The 21,698-nt window shown below is 49.9% G+C and overlaps 1 protein-coding gene across 1 annotated transcript in view; it reads left to right on the forward strand.

Moving 5' to 3' along the window:
* ARFGEF3 (ARFGEF family member 3) overlaps positions 1-21,698 on the forward strand; it is a 104,931-nt gene that overhangs the window by 50,795 nt on the left and 32,438 nt on the right. The window contains 16 exon segments of the mRNA XM_078615416.1: positions 2,123-2,338; positions 3,902-4,012; positions 4,685-4,835; positions 5,620-5,836; positions 6,584-6,720; positions 7,604-7,737; positions 11,941-12,104; positions 12,756-12,935; positions 13,828-13,969; positions 15,549-15,671; positions 16,221-16,327; positions 17,625-17,778; positions 18,221-18,349; positions 18,646-18,822; positions 19,518-19,632; positions 20,686-20,788. Of these exon segments, the coding sequence (XP_078471542.1) occupies positions 2,123-2,338; positions 3,902-4,012; positions 4,685-4,835; positions 5,620-5,836; positions 6,584-6,720; positions 7,604-7,737; positions 11,941-12,104; positions 12,756-12,935; positions 13,828-13,969; positions 15,549-15,671; positions 16,221-16,327; positions 17,625-17,778; positions 18,221-18,349; positions 18,646-18,822; positions 19,518-19,632; positions 20,686-20,788 (2,360 nt within the window).

A 21,698-nucleotide genomic window follows, 5' to 3' on the forward strand; every position in this document is an offset into this window, starting at 1 on the left:
AACCAATGTGTTACATACACCAACAACAACTAAAACTGCCATTCACCACGAAGTGGTGGTGACGTCACCACGGCGCTTGTGCCAGGCTATGTGCACTTTATGTGCACGCCACGGGACAGACCCAGGTGCCATTGGTTGGCTGCTGAGATGATTGGCAGATGCACCACCTGTGCCCCCTACTGTGCCAACTTGCTGTGTTTTAGCTGCCTGGAGCTCCATTCGTTGTTGTGAGCGTCGCGCTTCTGCCCTCCGCTATTGTTGGAGGGCGCCTGCCTCCAACTGCCCAGTAGTGTCCTTCACGAGCCTCCTCCACAGACGCTGATCTTGACGCTGCTGGTACCAGTCATCGGCAAGTCCACTCAGTTCCATATCCTCCTGTACCATATCAGTCCATCTCTTCTCTAGCCCATGGCGCGTCCATTAAGCCCCTTCTATGCGGCCAAGAAAAAGCTGTTTGGGAATGCGGTGGCTGGGCATGCAGGCTACATGACCCAGCCAACACAGCCTTGCGTGTCCACGGAGGAGCCTAACTGATGGGACTGTTTCCAGATCTTTCAAGGATTTGTGAGTTCACACAATCCAGCCTGCAAACCCAGGATGTGTGTATTTATATTGAACTTCTGTCACACCGTATGTAGCCAAATCTTGACTTAAAGCTTTTGTGACTGCAGGAATTCATATTCTTAGGTCTTTCGGTAAAGTCACGTAGATAGGTTCAAAGAAAATAACAAAAAATAATAATAAAATTACAACGTTTCGATCGCAACACAAGCGGTCATCTTCAGGAAAAGAAAAAAACGAACGCTTGAGTTGCAATCGAAACGTCGTAGTTTTTTGTTGTTTCATTTGAACCTATCTACGTGACTTTACCGAAAGACCCAAGAATACGTACGTAGCCAGTCATGCAATAGGAGTTGCGGGGAAAGGACAACAAACTAAACACAAAAGCAGTTCAGATCAGCTTGCACGGTAGGTGCTGGTGTCAAGGACATGGGCCTGTATCCGCTGTTCCGTCACTATATACTCCCAGCAGATGTTCTTGCTTGGACCTGGCATGCATTCATGATGTGTGGATGCGCCGATGTGTGTTGGTAATTACAAGCCCATGGGCTCCACAGAAGTGTAGCAGCCTCCTCCCATTGGTATTGAGCTAATCTGGCCCATGCCTTCCAATCACTTCAGCCCAGACGCCTGCGTCATGACCAACTCGGGCTTTAAAGTCACCCAACAGGATGACTATCCGGAGGGACCACTTCAGCTAGCACCTGTGACAGCAGGTCATAGAAAGCATCTAATTCATTTGGCCTTGCAGGAATCTCTCCTCTGAAGGTCATCTTTGGTAGGGCGTAAGCCACCACCACCACTCCCCACCTCCAATTGATGGGGAGGCGTGCCAACAGCATCGAACTAACAACTTCCCACACCTCACCGCCCCGTTTCCACACCCCCTTCATTCTTTTGTTCAGAAGAAGAACCACTCGACGTTGTTTGGCAGTTTCCTGCCCCAAGTAGATTGCTATCCACCCCTCATAGTGACTGGAGCCAGAACCAGTCCATCCGACCTCTTGAATACCACAGAGATCAAGGCGGTACTGGTCCAGCTCACAGCAGAGGAGTGGCAGCCTCTCCTCCGAACATTCAACGTGGCCACTCGTGGTGGCTTTTTGCCATTTCTGGAGGAACCCTGAGGGTGCGGTTCAGTCTACTAGCACCGCCAAATGGGATTTGGCCAGCAGATGTCATAGATGCCTATCCCCTTGGGGCCTCCGGCAGAAGCTTAATATGATATTTTAATCGTGGTCTTGTGGTAATTGAATTGAAGGTGGAGGGGTCACCAGCCCCTCGCACCCATTCAGAGCCCCCATTTGCCGATGTGGTGGCTACAAAGCGCCATGAGGCGAACAGTCGATTAGAATCGGCCTCCCCCCAATGGCATTGCTCACAGCCACGACAGCGTTACCATCTGGCACCACCGAGAAGGTGTGAGGTTGTTTTTGCACCGTACTCCACAAAACATCACACCTTCGATCAGCACAGTTGGCTACGTACGGTGCGAAAGAAGTTCAACATACGTACACACACACACACCTGCCCTCTTCTCGTCTCCCCGCTCCCTCTGCAGGCGCCAGCTTTGCGCGCACCATCCTGGTGGGCTGCTGGCGGAACCTGATCGACATCCTGTCGGCGCCGCTGGGTGGCTGGAGCAGGGGCGGCACACGGGGGCTCTCGGCCCTGCTGGGCGGCGACGGCGCTCGCGAGCAGCGGCAGCGCGAGCGCGAGGCCGTGTGCCTGAGCCTGGATGGACTCCGCAAAGCCGCACGGCTCAGCTGCCAGCTCGGTGAGAGGGCTTCGCACGTGTGTCGGTGGACGAACTCACTCACTCACTCAAAATCAGAATGTTTATTTTAGGCTGGAGGAGGAATCCGATAAGCTTATGAAGATCTTTTTTCACAGATGTCCAGTAGGGGGCACGTGGTCAGCAAGTTTTACAACAGCAAACAATACAACAAAACACGAAATATAAATAAGTTTTGAATCAATTTGTTACGTAAGTCCGATTTATGAAGATTGGGCAAGGTCGAAAAAACATCAACAGTCGCAGACCACACCAAGATGACACCAGAGCAGTAGTCCTTTCATAAAAACTCACTCACGGGCAGACTGACAGGCTGATATACTGACGTGCTCATACATACGAGATTAATAAATCAATAAATCTCGATTTAAAAGGCCAATATCGGCTTTGATAAAGTAGGCGTCGGTGCACATTACGACGCAAGGGGGCACGGAGCAGCAGGAATGAGAGGAGAAACCCGTCACGATCTCAGCGGCTAACACCGACTGAGATACGCAGACTGACTCGTGAACAGACGTTTTTTTTCAAGGGCTCCATTTTCTCTCTACCTTTCATAAAACATGCAGGCAGAGAATTGCACATATACGTCGACTAGAAAAAACTGAGTGGAGGCATCTATCCTCTGTTTATGTATCTGTAAGTGTACGTATGTACAGTGGATCATCGATTATCCAGCGGCTTCGGAGGGAAGGAGGCGCCGGGTTTTCAAAAAGCCATATAATAATGATTTTAAATAGCTTATTTTTGCGCATTCCTCTATAACGTAAAGTTTTTTGGTGTTGTGTGTTTCTGTTTTTTAGTGTTTTAATTTTGTTTACTATATGAAATTGGAACAAATTAACGTACAAATAGACAAAAATAAATATCCCACTGTAAAAAGTTGCTGAACCATACTTACCACTGTACTATCAAAGACTGCATGGGGTCATGTACACACTACTACGCAATTGTATCAACAACAAGTGTTTGACCATCGCCGGACTAATGCAGCCTTTACACACACTTTACGCTGGATCGCACTGTACTTTTTCTGTTTTTAGTACTTTAGTTATTCGTCATGAAAAATGTGTATATATGCGTGCAGTATTTTAATTGTTTAAATTGTTGTATATAGTGTGAAATGTACTGTATATAATATGTGACACTGAAATCAAAGATAGATGCTTTTTTGTCACGCACATGTTGCCGATCGCCAGACTGGTACAGTCTTTGGAACGTTTTTTCCGGTTTCGCCGGATCATCCTGGACCGCCGGGCAATGTTGGAAGCAGCCGGATAATCGATGATCAACTGTATGTGTATTTATATGTATGTAGTTTAGCGGTTATGGCAGGGCGCTGTAAACTCGACAACCTGAGTTTTGATTCCCCCTCATTGCCAACACCGGTGACAATTATCTGAACCAATCCGGAGCCTCCGCTAGGTGATCTCGGCATCGAATGAGTATCTGGGGCAATGGCCTTCTTAGGTGCTACTCGGTAACAGCCCTTGCCCTAAAAGTCTGCGAAGGCAATATGTGGGGGAATCTTTGTCTCGTTTCGTATAGGAGTGGCAGCGAACTGCGCCTCGGCGCTGGCTCAGATGGCCGACGCGTCGTGCGTGCTCAGCGAACGGGACGAGCGCGAGATCACGGAGCCATCCGACTCCATCTCCCACGGTGACGCTCCCTCCCTCACTCCCCTCACTCCCTCCCTCCCTCCCCCTCACTCCCTCCCCCCCCCTCAATCCCCCCCCCCCTCCCTACTCTCCCTCCTATCCTTCCTCTCCCTCCCTCCCCTCCCTCACTTCCTTCTCTCCCTCCCTGACTGCCCTCCCTCCCCCTCCCCCCCATGACAGAGGGCACATAAATATGTATGTGTGTTAAACTTCTTTTGTGGTGAGCATTAGTGTGGCGATTAGCATGCTGTGTTACAAACCCAGCAGTCCGAGGTCGATTCCCACTCACGACCAGATCCAGTGGTGAATATCGGAAAAGGCCCTGGGCCTGCCGTAGGTTGACTTGGCCTTAAATGGCTTCCTGGTGCTGTGTGTAAACATTGCCACTGCGGAGACAAAGGTGGCTATGCATGGTGCTGGCCACCCACCCCCTCCTGTGACATGTTGGCCTTCGTAGGTGCTCGATATGTGCGCATGTATATTGAACTTCTAACTCGCACCGTAAGTTGCCAACCGTGCTATTTGGAGGCGCGAGGGTAAAAATACAACAGACGAAATATAAAAAGCAGTTCTAAAAAAAAATGAGTTTTCAATTTAGAAAAAAAATAGCACTTGCCCCCAACAGTCTGTGAAGGCTACACGGGGGATATTTTGTGCGCATTTGTGTGTGCAGTGAGACAGAAGGTAGAGCAGAAACTTGAGCAGATGGGCCGCCCCGCCGGCGTGAGGCTTCACGCGGCCCACGCCCTCTGCATGGAGGCCATACTGGACGTAGGGCTGGAGATGGGGAGCCACGCGTCCGAGTGCTGGCACCACGTCTTCCGGTGAGTGCCCGCGCCCACTTTCCCTGGCTACAAGCCCCCGGCACAACCTCCTCTTTCCAGCCCGCACGCCTGCGGCACCCCGGTACGGTGAGGACCCGTGTTCGACTCGAGCTCACCGTGTCTCCCTCTCGAGGCGAGCAGAGGCGAGCTCACCCTGAGCTGCGCCGCGGCCTGATACCAATTTTGTTCCGCCCCTCGTTATCCCTCCCCGCACCTCCAATTAGCGCAGTTGGCTACGTGCTGTGCAAAAGAAGTTCAACATACATACATCAATTCTTATAAATGTGTCGTTAAACCCACCACGACCAGACACAGCCAATTAGTAATGTTTGTCACGTAAATAAAAACGGCCCAATTAATTACTAGTTCAGCACAACCATGTGTTGCAGAGTGAACCCACAACATTAACAATTCAAGTACGGTTGGCTACATATGGTACGAAATAATTTCTACATACATAAATACGTATGTTGAACTTATTTTGCACCAAATATAGCCAAACCGCACTTATCGGAGGTATGGGGGAAGGACAACAAACTATACACAAAAGCAGTTTTAAAGAAATGAGTTTTCAATCTGGATTTGAAAGTGCATAGCTCCAGTGGCTTCCTTATATCGGAAATAAGGGTGTTCGAGACGACCGCAAAAGCGCATCTGAAAGCACGCGGTCCAGTGACTGTTTTTGTTTGATGGCCGGTCGAAAGCCGCCGCCGCCGTGAGGATGACCACAGTTCACGTGATGGTGGTTTAATAAACGCGCCGTGCCCGCGCGCGTCTGCCACAGTGTGTGCGAGTACATCAGCGCGCTGGAGCACAGTCACTTCTGCGAGGGCGGCACGTCGACCTCGCGTGGTTTCACACGCCCGCCGCGCGACGCTGACCCACTGGCGGCGACGAGTCCCGGCCGCCTCCTGGACGAGCCGGGCTCCCCTGGCCACACGCCCGGCCCTGCGCCCGGCCTCGGCTCCTCCGGCTTTCCCGGGCCCTTCCCCGGACCGCAGGTGAGCGCTTGCCACATGGGGATCGCGCCGACGGTGCTTAACCGTGGAAGGAGAGGGGGGCGGGGGGAGTGGGATGCGCCAAATAGGAAGGGACTGTGTTACCTATTTAACATGTAGTAGGCTTTCGCCTACTACTAGATCGCGTAAATATAAATGTGTCGTTAAACCTGCCACCACCGGACACAGCCAATTAGTAAGGTTTGTCACGTATACAAAACTTGCCAATTAGTGACTAGTTCAGCACACCGGTGTGTTGGAGAGTAAACCCACTACAATTCGAGTACCGTGGCGACAGCCAGAGTTGTGAAGAAATCCTCCTGTTTCGACCTCATACAGTGTAACTGTGTTACCATAGAGTGAATACAAATGAGACAGTAAAACAAGGCATAGGAGAATTATTAAATTGAATCACAATGCTATGGGGTAGAGCGCTGCTCTGAATTCTGCCATATGTATGTTGATTTGACCGAATACTAGACTGATGAACTGCCCCCACGCTAGACTGAATGTTAGACTGTACCTACACTAGACTGAATGTTAAACTGTCTCCATGCTAGACTGAATGTTAGACTGTCCCCACGCTAGATTGATTGTTACTGTCCCCATGCTAGACTGAATGTTAGAATGTCCCCACGCTAGACTGAATGTTCGACTGTCCCTACGCGAGATTGAATGTTAGACTGTCCCCATGCTAGATTGAATGTTAGACTTCCCCCATGCTAAACTGAATGATTTCCCGCCCGTCAGAGCCCGAGCGTGCAGGAGCTGATCGGGGACAGCGCCGTGAGACCCCGTGGCAGCTTTGATTTTGGGGGAAACGGAGGCGTCCTCACCCCGGCCAACATGGCCAAGGTCATCTGCAGCCTGTCCACCGAGGTCGACCGGTGAGGCAGCCCCGGGCAGTCGTAAGCTTGCGCCACAAAGGCCATGATTCCCGTGTTAAAAATGTATTACAGAACGTTTGGACAAGCGCTATTAGCCAACACACATATTATCTATATTGAAAACTCATTTCTTAAAGTACTGCTTTTTGTGTTTAGCTTGTTGTCCTTCCCCCCGCACCTCTGATTATCATGGTTGGGTTCTTACGGTGTTAAATAAGTTTAACATACATATGTACATTAAGGCCTGCACGGTGTACGATTCTTTTATATTATTTGGCTGCGATAAATTTACACATGATTAGCTACTTCGTTGAGATATCATTTGTCACTTCTGAAAGAGAGCTAATAGCTCAGTGGGCTTTTACCTGGTGAATAAAATAGTTTCGTTTAGAATACCTACTGCAGTGCGTAACCAACACTACGGAGACAAAGGTGGCTGGGCATGATACCGGCCACACCCACCTCTTTGTACCCCATACCAACCTCGGCAGGTGCTGGCTAACGGCACCTGCAGTTTACAGTCTTAAGAAGTACATAGATAATTTTTGTGCATTTGTGGAGATAGCTGTCTTGGATGCCTGTAGGTTTACTCGGTCTAAAATGAACACCTCGTAATGTGCGTGAACATCAGCATTGTTTTGTTTTTTTCACACTGGCCACCGCCCTCCACCCCCCACTCCCCTCTTCAACGTAACCTGCGAAGCAGACGGCACGTTTATGTTATGGTCAATACACCCACAGTGTTAACTAGGGTGGCCACGGGGGGTCGAACCCCCCCCCACCCCTTCTGCCCCTAAATGTTGTAGCGCCGGGGTCACATCACCGCCACCCCTGCCTGCTCCGTATGACGGTTGTGCTCGTCTGTGCTGCTGGCTGGTGGCAGGCTATTTGAGGAGGCGGCGTACAAGCTGAACCTGGCCGCCCTCGTCGGTTTCCTGCAGCAGCTGCGTCGCGCGTCGCAGGCCCAGCTATTCGACTCGGTGGCGGAGAGCACTGACTACGCCCTCGCCATGCCAGGTACCGGCCCTCATGCCCACACGGCCACCATGGCATCGGGCTGCTTTCAGCAGCCAAAGAATGGGAACAGACCACACTGTGCAACATTGACTTTTCTCCACAATGTACACTAACATACACGAATGTAAACACATAGGCTTTCGCGACCTAGTAAGCGTTGTCACGTAAACAGAACATGCCAATTCATCACTAGTACAGCACTAACCGGTTATGTTGGAGAGCCAAGCCACAACATTTACAAACTGAGTACGACGTTTCGCCAGTAATTACAACTAGCTTCATCAAGCGACAGCCAGATTTGTGGAGAAGTTTTACTGTTTCGTTCCTTATATAGAGGCGTAGATGTGTTGACCACCCTTTTGCGCTGAGAAGAGGTTTTCCCTTTTTTTCTGGCAACAAAACAAGTGTTAAGATGTTAAAACACCAAACTGAAACCTTTTACAAAGAATCATGTCTGCATTAACCACAATACTTGTGGTTAGAATGCAAACAAAAAACATACTCTGATAATATATGCATTGTCCTTGAAACTGATTGGTCCACACCAGAGACAGCTTTCTTTCGAGCCTCGTCTCAACCCGGTGTTAGACCAGAGGACGACAAAAGGCGTACTTCTTCTGCGCTCTTGCACAATGTGGGGGGGGGGGTTACTGAGGCAACGTACATTATGCATGTGCATTATGCGAGCCCTTTGAACTTGTTCTTCCTGTCTATTGAGAATACAGCATAATAGAAGTGAACTAAGTCACACTTCTAAATCACTGATGTCCTTACACGTAAAAATGAGTAACAGTGTTTCTACAGATCACTGGAATATAATCAACACAATTACACAGCAATCAGCTGATAATGTATTTAACCAAACTAATACTACCCAAATTAACAAATTTGCTAGACTAACTAACAAACAACTCTAAACTAAACAAAACGGTTATCAACATGACTAACGTTGAATTATCCAGCGAAATGGTTTCAGTCCTGTCTAAAGGTCTTAACTTTGCTGTTGCCCCACGTACAATCCCTGTCGATGAGATAATTGCTGAAGTGGAATCAGCAGTTAGACATCTCCCTCATAATGAAGCTGAGATGACTAGGCACGAGGTTGCCAAAATTATTGAGAACAGCAAAGTGCCAAAATCAAATATTAACTTCAGTGAAGCAAATTCCTTAAGAGATTTGAGAGCAAATAAAGATATCCAATTTCTTGCTGCTGATAAGGGCTGATCGACTGTGGTGATGCCCCGTGAGGACTACGATAATAAAATTAAAGATTTACTCGATGAAGGTACCTACCTTAAAATTAAACGAGACCCAACCAGCATCTTGAAACGTAAAACAACGGCAATCATTGCCAAGTCATCAATTCCCAAGGAAGAGCAATACCTGATCAAACCAAGGGCTTCAAAGCCACCAAGACTTTATGGACTACCAACAATTCACAAACCTGATGTCCCATTAAGACCCATAGTTAGTACAATAGGCTCTGCCACGTACAAATTAGCACAATATGTAACAAAACAAATACAGCCCTTCATCGGTACGACCTCTTCGTTCATCAAAAACTCTGAACATCTCGTAAATATAATTAAAGATATTAAGCTTAATCCTAATGATATTCTCGTAAGTTTTGATGTAACCTCTCTGTTCACGAGGGTTCCGGTCAACGAGTCAATTAAATTACTTGACACTCTGGTAACGAACAACGGTTTAGCCAAAGATATCCCAAGACGAGCTGAACACTGTCTAAAGAACACCTACTTCTTGTGGCAAGGTGACTTCTATAAACAAAAGGAAGGAGCAGCAATGGGCTCCCCTTTGTCTCCTGTGATAGCGAATTTGTACATGGAAGATTTTGAAACAAAAACAATAGCTTCTAAAGCCATCTGCTTGGTTTAGATATGTGGATGACACATTGGTGGTCTGGCCACATGGCAAAGATACACTCAACGCATATCTAAATCATGTCAACTCGCAAAACCCATCCATCCAGTTCACCATGGAAGTGGAAGCTGACAGAACTCTACCATTTCTGGATATTCTGCTCGGACGGAGTAGAAATAGTAAAATAACAGACAGTGTTTACCGAAAGAAAACGCATACTGACGCCTATCTGAATGCAGAGCCACACCATCACCCCGCACAGAAATCTGCTCTTATCAAGACGCTCATTCATCGAGCTAAGTCAAATGGTGACAGTATGAGAAGTGAAATTCAGCATGTTAAAGAAGCGCTGCAAATTAACGGTTATAATGTTGCAGAAATCAACAAGGCATTGGATACCAAAACCAAATCAAATAACAAGAGAATTAAAATTTCTCAAGTAATTAAAACGATCAAAATACCGTACATTGCGGGAGTAACTGATAAAGTATCCAGATGTTTGGAAAAACAAAACATCCGAGTCAGATTTGGCACGGTACATAAAATACAAAATTTTATAACTGGTACAAAAGATGTATTACCGAAGCTATCAACAGAAGGTGTGTACATGATTAACTGCACGTGTGGTAAGTGTTATGTTCGGCAAACAGAACGAATTATGAGCACGAGACACAAAGAACATCAGAGAAATATTAAATTCTCCCAAATGCAACTGTCAGCAATATCAGAACACGCGTGCCAACAAGGACACTCAATTGATTTTGATAATGTTAAAATTTTGTGCAAAACTAGCTATTACTGGCCAAGACTAATTACAGAATCTTATCGAAATTTAAAGAAATAAAAATTACTTTAACCGTTCGGATAGCTACAGTCTTAGTGCTGCATGGAAGCGAATCATCAAATAATACATTATTTAAATGTATAATAAAGGACTCCGTCACACGATGTTGATCTCCGTCGGTCCTTTATTTGTGTTCGTCTTCCGCTCACCCCGCTGGCCTCCTCCTCGGCCCAGCGTCGTCTCTCCTTGCGCCCCGCGCACTCTGCAGCTACCTTGCTGCTCCCTATGCAGCCCCTCTGCTGCTCCGCTATGCAGCTACTCTGCTGCCTGTGCAACCTCGCACCCTCTGCTAGCCTCCGCTAGTTCTGCAGCTATTCGGCTGCTCTGTGCAACCTCGCGCTCCCTGTGCTAGCCTCCGCTAGCTCTGCAGCTACTCGGTTGCTCCGTGCAACCCCTGCACGCCCTGTGCGCCCCGCGCACTCTGCTCTCTCCTCACCCCGCTGGCTGGCGCCGTCCGATGAGCCCCTCAGCCATCAGGCTGAGGCACGGCGGCCACCCAACGTGGTCTCCCTCTTCAATCCCTCGACTGCCCCAGATGTCTTCCGGTCTCCTTCCTATAACCCCTTGCCCACGTGACCCTGACTCCTCCCTCTCCCACGTGACCCTGACTCCTCCCTCGCGGATCGTCACATCCGGCCTGGCCAATTACGCTCGCATTACAAATGTATGCCTACAAAGGGCAGCGTACTTCAGTAGGGATTACCGTTGGTAGGGCTATTTTAATAAACACAATAGACAGGAAGGTCATCATTGTGCAAGAGCGCAGAAGGGTGGTCAACACATCTACGTTTCTATATAAGGAACGAAACAGTAAGACTTCTCCACAAATCTGGCTGTCGCCTGATGAAGGTAGTTGTAATTACTGGCGAAACATTGTACTCAGTTTGTAAATGTTGTGGCTTGGCTCCCCAATACACCGGTGTGCTGTACTAGTGGCGAATTGGCATGTTCTGTTTACGTGACAACCCTGACTATTTGGCTGTGTCAGGTGGTTGGCGGGTTTTAACGACACATATTTACGCGATCTAACCCAAAAACCTCTATTATGGACGAATGTAAACGATCGTTCTCACAAGCATGGCTCTCGATGCACCTATCACGAGTGTACGAATCTATTTAATTTTATTAATCGATGGGTTGTTAAACGCTTTGATTATCTTAATTTTAGATTACCCCATTGTTGCTCCTCCCTCACTTGCCCGAGACACCCCCTGTGTAAGCGGAAGTCATTTAAGCAATGCAAAACCGTGCTGATTTTCAGTTTGTACATATGTTGTTGAATTTCTTTCGCACGCTACGTAAATGTGTCTTTCAGGTCACGCTTAGAGGATCGAGCCCGAGGTGATAGGTTCTCGATTTGGTGTCTTCGAGCATTCCACACACTGGAGCTGCGAACTCTGCGCCAGCTGGTCGCGTTTTGCATCGAGGTCACCGTCTGTGTGTGCCCCCCACGCACCCATCCCCCCCTCCCATCGCAGTTCTGTGCTGTGCCGAGGGGGTGGCAAGGTCGACACAGGGCCGGCGCAGCGCCCTGCACCTCTTCCGGCTGGGCGACACGATGCTGCGTGTGGTGCGCGATTCGCGACGCCCGCTGCTGCACCTCTTCCGCACATGGGCCGTGGTGGCGCCCCACCTCGTCGAAGTGAGCGCCGCTTGCTGTGCCTCGTCGCCATTCACGTGGCCGGGTTCGCGACGCCGGGTTTTAGACCGCCATTCGAAGCATCTCCCTGAACGCAAGATTGGCGACTGTGGCACTGTGCATGTTAGTTTTCTACCACACATGCAGAACGTTGCGAAGAAATTGGCCAAAACATCGCAATGCAGGACCCTCCCGAGGAGTTCTGCAACTTAGTGACAATTTCATGGAGAAGTAAATAAACAACATGCACTATTGTTATTGCTACTTCTTCTGCCTGTCACCTGTTATGTGCCGGACCTCATCAGATCTTGGAAGCTAAGCCAAGTTGAACCTGGATAGTGCTTAGGTGGGCGATTACTATGAACAACAGGTGTCATAGGCAGTGAAGCTACATAGTGAGCAGCGGAAGGACCACAATATCTTGCTGTACAGTACCTCTACGCTCTCGCATTTATGCTCTCCACCTGCTCCAACCCGTAAAGATCAGCGTGGTGAAGTATGGCCGTATACCTCTCCCCGGACCTGCACGGTGCGCAGAGGCGCCTTGTTTGGCAGTGGATTAACGAAAGGGCCGCTGTGAGCGATCGCGCACGCCACTTATCGCTCCCTGTTGCTCGTCATCGGTGCTCCCTTGCGTCGCCACCGTGTGCCCAGGCCGCCTGCCACAAGGAGCGGCACGTATCCCAGAAAGCCGTCTCCTTCCTGCACGATATCCTGACCGAGGTGCTGTCGAGCCGCAGCGAGCTGCCCCACTTCCACATGGGCGAGGCGCTCTTTCGGCCCTTCCAGCACATCATGCAGCTGGAGCTGTGCGACGAGGACGTGCAGGACCAGGTGAGGCAGGAGTGGATCGATCACGGCTGATTAAGATGACAATGAGCTTCCAACCTATTATACAAACACTACACTTTTAATTTTACCAGGTAAGGCCCACTGAGCTATACAGCTCTTTTTCAGAAGCGACCTGGCCACAAATGATAACTCAACGAAGTGGGCTTATCATGTGGAAATTTACAGCAGCCCAATTACTCTAAAAGCATGATGTTTATTATAAATGCTGAGCACCGGGAGAAAAATCCACGCAACCATGGGGAGAGTAACATGCAAACTCCAAATATACAGGTGTCAGGGTCGGGATCGAACCCATGACTTCCTGCATACCAAGAAAGGTAGTTAACATCTCGCTGCCGCGGCGCCCTCATATGCATGAAGTTGTTTGGTCTACGTTCTGTGGGTGGTACATTTTGCTTTTCGACTGCCTTTGCCCTTGAAATAGCTGCACTTTAACCAAACAGGACTGAAACTTAACCTTTTCCGATACGTCTACAAGTTGTAAGGGGTGGGTGTCCCGTTCACCACTGAATCGCGGAATGCGCAAGCTTTTAACTTTATTTAGAAAGGCGTAGAGACGTTTTTAAAGATGTGCTCACCGCAAAGAACTGTCGCAACACGATCGCAGTCTACCATAGCTGGTGCCAAACTATGCCACACGCCCTCCTGCATGGCCGAGTGGGAGCCTCGGTACCGATAAAGTTATTTTATTTTGGTTTTTCTTCCGATTCCGTTATTTCGACTACATTCCAATGACAGACGTGTACGCTTTCGGACCGGAATCGGAAGAAAAACCGATGACGTACACAGAATGGGAAAGGGTCAAACGTGTCTTCCTCGCGCTGTCCATTCACCCGCTGTGGCACACCGGCCCTTTCCACGCGTGCCCCCGCAGGTGATCACATCGATTGGGGAACTGGTCGAGGCCTGCGCCTCGCGCATCCAATCGGGGTGGAGGCCTCTGTTTGGGGCCCTGCGCACCGTCCACGCCAGCCGGCCGGATGCCAAGGAGTACCTCATCGGAGAATACACCATGGGTAAGCCGTGCTTCGACGTAGAAGTTAAGGAAAAGGTTGCGCGTAGAAGAAGGACCCGATGATGCAGACATGAGAAGGAAACCGTGGCACTATTTGAACACCACCTCTGTAGGATGGACAACAACAGGTTCATGATAAACGTTGTTGTTCAGGAAAAATGGAAGGAACCTGAAAGAGAGGAAGACCTAACAGAGAATGGCTTGATGACAACATCAGAGATTGGTGCCAGAAATATGTGGCCACTACTTGAACATATTGGCACAAGACAGAGGAAAGTGGAAACAAATGAGCAAATGTGTTATGGACACCTACGTGCCATCTGCACATGGATCGTGATGATGATGATGGTGAAGCCATGCGCCGGCCTGGGACATCGGCCTGAGGGACGCCTGGCTAAGATTGGGCCTGGGAGACAGTGACCAGATATTTGGGGCTTGATTCACGTGTTGGTGCATGGACATTCACACGAGTTTTCGCCAATTTTAGGTTGATAAAGGCTACATATGCAGACAGTTATTATGACCAGTATACCCATTTTTCTGCCAAATATTGGTGGAATATGTTCTCTTGGGGTTAGCCTTTCCCAGCAACTTGAGATGATGAATGGAATTTGGTTAAATTAAAATGTTTTTTTATTAAAATTATTATTATTATAAAAGGTGATAAAGTATTTGGGAGAGGCATGTTAACAGTAGGCCTAGGAATCAATGAACAAAGGTTGGAGCTTAATTGAGGCCAACTAGGGGTGATAGACTATGTTAATAGCCTGGCATAGAAAGGAGTGGTCAATGTAATTCCTTTGTCAGGAACTAATATAGTTTTTATTCGCAAATAACATTCAAAAGCCTCTCCAAAGCAGCAATAGCGCACTGCATTACAAAGGCAACGGTGCATTGATCAGCAGTTTGTGTGTGGCGTGGTGGAGTTTGTGTACTCCCAGCACTTACAAGATATCTGGCCAGCTTGGGATAGATGGAAAAAGTCCCTCTACTTGAGGGGCTCTCTAAAGCGCTCCCTAGTAGAGGCTCCTTTGCCAGTAGTGAGCAAGCAAATGCAAGGCTGCATCTTTTAACTTTTAGAAGAGGGTGGTTATTACTCATTTGCAAATACTGTTTATAAACCTCTGCAAAGCAGTGTTGCCGTGGTCCCATAGATACTAACGAGATTTATTAGATTATTACTATTTAGATTATTTTGGTGCTATAAATGTATTAAATCATGGGCCACTTTGTTGAGTTATCATTTGTCGCCAGGTCGCTTCTTAAAAATAAGTTAATACCTCAGTGGGCTTTGCCTGATAGGATGGGGATGGTTTAGTTGTATTTGTATGTGTTTGGGCGATTTGTTTACCTTTCTTGTACTTTGCACTACTATAATGTTTTTGTACTGTTTTTATTGTTGTAACGTTCTTACCTCGTGCCCCTACTGGATAGCTCATCGGATTCCTCCAGTATAAATATATATTCTGATACTGACTGACGCTCCTCCTTAAGCCTGTGTACCTGTAAACGACCGGCTGAGTGAACGACCGTCTGAGCGAGCGATTGACTGAATGACCGCGTCTGTGTGGTGCGCGCAGGGAAGTCGCGGGCTCCTGTCTTCGACGTGTTCGAGGCGTTCCTGAGCACGGACAGCGTGCAGGTGTTTGCCAACGCAGCTGTCGACTGCATCCTCTGCCTCATCAAGTTCGTGCAAGGCCTGGGTGGGTTCACCGCTGCCACTTGGCAACGAGCGCACCGCTGGGCGGACACATCTTCAGTTAAGGGCCCTGCTCGATAACATTTGCCCAATGCTCAGTTCAGGATTTCAAGGCCTGGTGTCGCTTTGTATATATGTATGTACATATGTTGAACTTCTGTCGCACCGTACGTAGCCAACCATGCTAAATGATCAGAACGCTGGACTCGCAATCCCGAGTTTGTGATTCGTGTCAAGGTTGGGGGTCAACTCAGCTCACCTTCATTCCTATAGTGTGAATAAAATGAGTAAATCTTTTTGGGAACTCAGCAATCGTCAGGGACTAGAAATACTAATCTCATCATATGAATGTGGAATGTAATCACTGCTCAGGATCGCCGACAGAGATGAGTGCCGCCCTGTGTTTGTTTTGGCGGAGAGACGTTGCGTCTGAGAGCGCCTCTTGACAGCCGGCTTATTCGTGTTGGTTCGTAGCTGATGATGTGCTTTGTGATGCATTTGTATCGTAGTGAAACACTGGACACAATGTCACGTGTCCCATCACTGCGTGCAGGGGAGGGCGATGGCCGGGAGTCATGTTCGAACGCCCAGGGTTCCTCTGGATACTCCTCACTCGGCCTGTGCCTCCCAGCCCTCGACTACCTCCGCCAGTGCTCGCAGGTGCTGCTCTAAACCCAACCAGATCTTCAGCCCGACCCAGTTCAACCCAGCTAAAGCCAGCCAGATCCAACCCGACCCAGTTCAACCCAGCCAGATCTAGTCTTACCCAGCTAAACCCAGCCAGATCCAACCCGACCCAGTTCAACCCAGCCAGATCTAGTCCGACCCAGCTAAACCCAGCCAGATCTAACCCGACCCAGTTCAACCCAGCTAAATCATGCCAGATCCAGCCCGACCCAGTTCAACCTTGCCAGATCTCCAGCCCGACCCAGTTCATCTCAGCTAAACCCAGCCGAAATCACACGGCCAGACCTCGTAAAAAAAAGTGTATATTTTACCAGGTAAGCCCGTTGAGCTACATCACTCTTTTTCAGAAGTATCTTGGCCACAAATGACAGCTCAACGAAGTGGCTTATCACGTGGAAATGTATAGCAGCCAAATACTCTAAACGCATGTGGAGGAAAAAACGGGAGAGAGAAAAATCCAGGCGATCACGGGGAGAGAGACATGCAAACTCCAAATATAGGTGTCAGGGTCGGGACCGAACCCACGACCTCCTGTATACCAGGCGAAGTAGTTAACATCTACCATATGGCGACCCACGGGTGTCAAGGACCATCACGGTGCCCCAGCCAGACCACAACCATACCCTGGCCAGACCCCAGCAGAACTGACAATAGCACCAGCCGCATCGTGGTGGTGCAGTGGATCGCACATTTTGCTACGTCTACTTAGTAAAGTGGTATCTTAACTTATCCAGCGCCTCCCCTAGATTGACTCAGATTTAAATGACACTTGGTGTTGTGTGAACAGAATCATTCGAGAGATTTAAGTCATCCAGAAGTCTGGCCAGATCATGCCATCATATGCCGAGTGAACCTTCGGAGATGCTCGCTAATGGCACTTGCCCCAACAGTCTGTTAAGGCTATACAGGGAATCTTTGTCTTTGTATATCTCTGTGTGCCACTGTGTGTGTATGTCGCAGTTAGCGTGCCGAACTACGAACTCGGTGACCCGCGTTCGACTCCCACTCAAGGTCAATACCAGTGATGGTTATTGGAATCAGTCTCGGGCCTTCCCCCCTAGGCTGAATTAAAGCAGTACCTGGTGTGATGTGTAAACATCGCCACTGGGGAGACAAAGGCGGCCGGGCGTGGTACTGGCCACCCACCCCCCTTGTGTGCCGTGCCAAGCTTCATAGGTTCTCGCTAACAGCACTTTCCCCAAAAGACTGTTAAGGCTACATGGCGGTGGGGGGGATCTTTATCTATGTTTTGTCTGCATGTGTGTATCAGCTGCTGAGTAAGATCTATGAGATGCCGTCGCGGCCGATGTTCCACGGCGCTCATCTCGCCGGCCTCACCTTGCACGGCGCGGAGACGGGCACCGGCACGTCAGAGGACAGCCCCGACACACCCGAGACGCCCGGCGAGTTCGACGACGGCTCCGGTAACGCGCCACGACCACCGGACCCTCCCCGATTCCCCTTCATACCTCCCTGGAGCCCCCGAAAGCTTCCTGCCTGGCTGGGCGACTCCCTTGGATGTGAATCCCACTCGCGGCTGACAACGATGGCGAATATTGGAACCGCTCCTTGGCCTCCATTGTGCCACCGGAGATGGCTGAAAAACAAACATGCGTTCACTAAGAGCACGTGCCCCCAACATTATGAGAAACTCCATGGGACGTGTTGTGTGCGCGTGTGACTATCAGAACAGGACCTAGCGCAGTGTATATCACCACTGGGGAGACAAAGGTGGCCAGGGATGGTGCTATCCACGATGCCAAGTTGGCCTTGGTAGCTGTTCGCTAACAGCACTTGCCCCAACAGTCTCTTAAGGCTATCGGCCGATCTTTGTGTACGTATGTTCGTGTGTGTTCCTGTGCTCAGGCCTCGTTTGTGTGTGGAGCCTGCTGCTGGAGCACCTGGCGTCCGCGGTGTCCGCGTGCCCTCGGCAGAACCAGCCCCCTACCCTGAGCCTGCTCTTCTACCTGCTTAGAGCCGTCGCGCACCTCCCAGGTATCTCCCTCTCCCGGGGATATCACTGTCATAATTTAACATCCTCCCGGGCATTAATAGCCTCCAGGTATCTCTCTATTAACCTCCTGAAATTATCACTAACCTCCTGACCTCGCTAACCTCTTCTTTGTATCAAGACCGACGAACTGTCCCTAGCTCCAGTTACGAGCATCGTCTGCCGTGCCGCCTCCCCCCCCGCCTGCCCCCCCCGTCCCTCCCCCCCGCCCCCCCCCCCGCCCCGCCCCCCCGCCCCGCCCCCCCGCCCCTCCCCCTTATCTCCCATCGTGGTGGACAAGGCCCCAAGTTTGGCATGTACGCGGTGACGCACCTGCTGCTACCCGTCATGACGCTGTGGCTCCAGCGCTCGCACAGCAGCCATGCCTACTGGGAGGAGGCGGCCGCCAACTTCAAGCACGCGATCGGCCTTTGCTCCGAGCTCGTCGTGGAGCATGTGCACAACTTTACGCAGATGGGTGAGCGTGGGGCGCGCGGTACGGGGGGGGCAGGGGGGTCGGGGGCAGCGGTGTTGTGGCCATTGAGTGTTCCTTTGGGCTACCAAAGGGGCATTCGATGGCCGCAGGGCCCCCCATATTCCTCCTGAGCGGTGAATCGCTGTTATCGTGGCCTCCTGCCACACACAACAGCTCTCCTGCCCCCCATCCCACCATCCGCGAGGAGCTATAGCTGGTGCTCGTTAGGGGGGCGGTGAGTGTGGATGTGCATGCACCGTCAGCGAGTGTGGATGGATGAGTGGTGAATGTGGAAGGGATTAGTAGGGAGATATTGGGCAGGGGAGTAGAAATAGGTGAATGGGGGAGATGATAATACAGGGTGAGGTGAGTATAGATGGGTGAGTCGGGGAGATGGTGGGCAGGGTAATGGTGAGTGTGGACGGGTGAGTGGTGAGTGGGAAGAAACTGTGAGTGAGGGAAGGGGTGAGTATGCATCAATGAGCAGGGATGGGACTTGGTGGGTGAGTGTAAGAATGCATCGATGCAACGATCAATATTTCCTCTTCATGCTCATGGTCCACGCGTTGAATTGTGTCGGTAAGAAGCAATATTTTCAGATGTTGCAAACCATGTGTTAACATAGGCTTATTGAATGAATAAAATAATTCCTTTGATTCTGTATCCGTACGCTGCGTTGGCTGTTGCTGCTGCTGCAGAGATCGGCTTTGAGGGCATGGTGAGCGCGATGCTGCGCCAGCTCTTCCGCCTGCTCGTCGCCTGCATCTCCGAGCCCGCAGAGGCCATCTCCCGCGTTGGCTGCTCCTGCATACGGTGCGTGGAAACCGCCAACTTAGACAGCCGCAGCAGCGGCCGCTTTCTATTCCCACAGATTGGTGGGGAGCGGTGGTGTAGCGGTTAGCGTGCTGCGATACAAACCTGGAGACCTGAATTCAAATCCCGCTCAGACCCGCCAACACCGGTGACGATTATCTAAAACGCTCCTGGGCCTCCCATAGGTCGACTCAGCCTCAAATGAGTACCTGGTGTGGTATCTAAACATCACCACTAGGGAGACAAATGCGGCCGGGCGTGGGTCTGGCAACCAACCCCCTCGTGTGTTATTCCGGCCTTCATAGTTGCTCGCTAACAGCACTTGCCCCAACAGTGAGTTAAGGCTATACGGATGATCTTTGTGTTTGTGTTTTTTTGGGAGCACAGCAAGCTGGCACAACGGAGAGCAGTTAATCCATATCACTTTGGTGTCCCGTGAACTCCTGCCAGCGAGCCTTCGCCACATCACCTGAAATTTTAGTCTACTTCTCTTGGCACAAGCGCTGTGGTTATATCACCATCACTTAGTGTTGACTCAACGCAGAACATCCCTGGTTTTGATCTTCCACGAAGCTCATGGTCCACCCGAAACTACATCTGCACAAACCATGGCAGATGCAGATACCTTGAAAATTAAAAACTCGCCAGTAGCGTGCGACTGTGGACATCCAGAACAGACCGTAGAACGTATAACGTTGCAATGCCCAATGCACAAATAAGAAGGAGACATCACAGCTGCTCCTGACATGGTTGTCTGGCTTGACCACCCGAATGTGAAATTATAGTTGTTCCTCTGCATCTACATCAGCCATACGAAAAGGAGAAGAAGAAGTGTTGAACGGCAGCTGTTGTTATGTGGGAAGCAGTGGTGTAGTGGTCAGTGCCCTGCACTACTAACCCGGCGGATCGAGCTTGATTCCCCGCCATGGCTACCACCTGTGACGATTATCCGCAATAAGCTCGTCATTGCCATCCTGATAAAGATGTCTTCTACTGTCTCTCTGTGTTCTGCTCTCTCTCATCCCCCCCCCCCTCGGGTGCGTGGTGGCGCAGCTACTTACTCGTGTCTGCGGGTCCAGTCTTCACGGATGAGATGTGGAAGCTCGCTTGCTCCGCTCTCCAGGATGCGTTTGCAGCCACGCTGCAGCCCGTGAAGGTACCACTCCCCTGGCTGGGACCTCTCAAATGCCACACGGTCCACGTCATAGCGGGTTTCCTGCTAAATTAAATGCGTATACGTAATCGATCGTCGCCGTCATCATTTTTGTTGTCTGTGGCCGCCTGGAACGCGCTTCCGTCCGATATTAGGAGGCTGCTGGAGCTATGCACTTTTAAATCTACATTGAAAACTTAATTTCTTCAGAAGTGCTTTTTGTGTTGAGTTTGTTGTCCATCCCCCACACCTCCGATTAGCACGGTTGGCTATGTACGGTGCTAAATAATTTATACATAAATATATTTTCAGCCATGTTCAATCCACTGCTGGGTGAAGGCCATCGCCATCCCACACAGTGCAGCGATGCAGCAATGAACTCGGCACCTGCACTACAGCCAGCCGATCTCATCACCTCATCTCCGTTGCAAGTGAATGAGGACCGAGTTTCAGGCTGCGTTACCACTGGATAAAGATATTAAATTGTGTGGGTGTATAATGAAGACAGTGTGCATGTTTTTCCTATGTACATGTCATTGTGCCTGTTTGTCCAAATGTGCACGAGTGTACGTCCGTGTGTATCAATGGAGAGCGGTAGTGTAGCAGGTAGCATACTGCGCTACAAACGTGGCGACACGGGTTCGATTCCCCCTCACGGCTAACACCAGTGATGATTATCGGAACCAGTCCTAGGCCTTCCTTAGGTCGACTCAGCCTCAAATGAGTACCTAGTGTGGTGTGTAAACTTCGGCACTCGGGAGACAAAGGTAGCTTGGTGTGGTGTTGGCCATGTACCCCCTCGTGTGCCGTGCCGGCCTTCATAGGTGCTCGCTAACAGTACTTGCCCCAACAATCTGTGAAGGCTATACGGGGGATCTTTGTCTTCGTATGTGTGGGGAGTGATAGCGAAGTG

Source organism: Lampetra planeri, chromosome 47, assembly GCF_965212315.1.
Source record: "Lampetra planeri chromosome 47, kcLamPlan1.2.h2, whole genome shotgun sequence".
Taxonomy (NCBI): domain Eukaryota; kingdom Metazoa; phylum Chordata; class Hyperoartia; order Petromyzontiformes; family Petromyzontidae; genus Lampetra; species Lampetra planeri.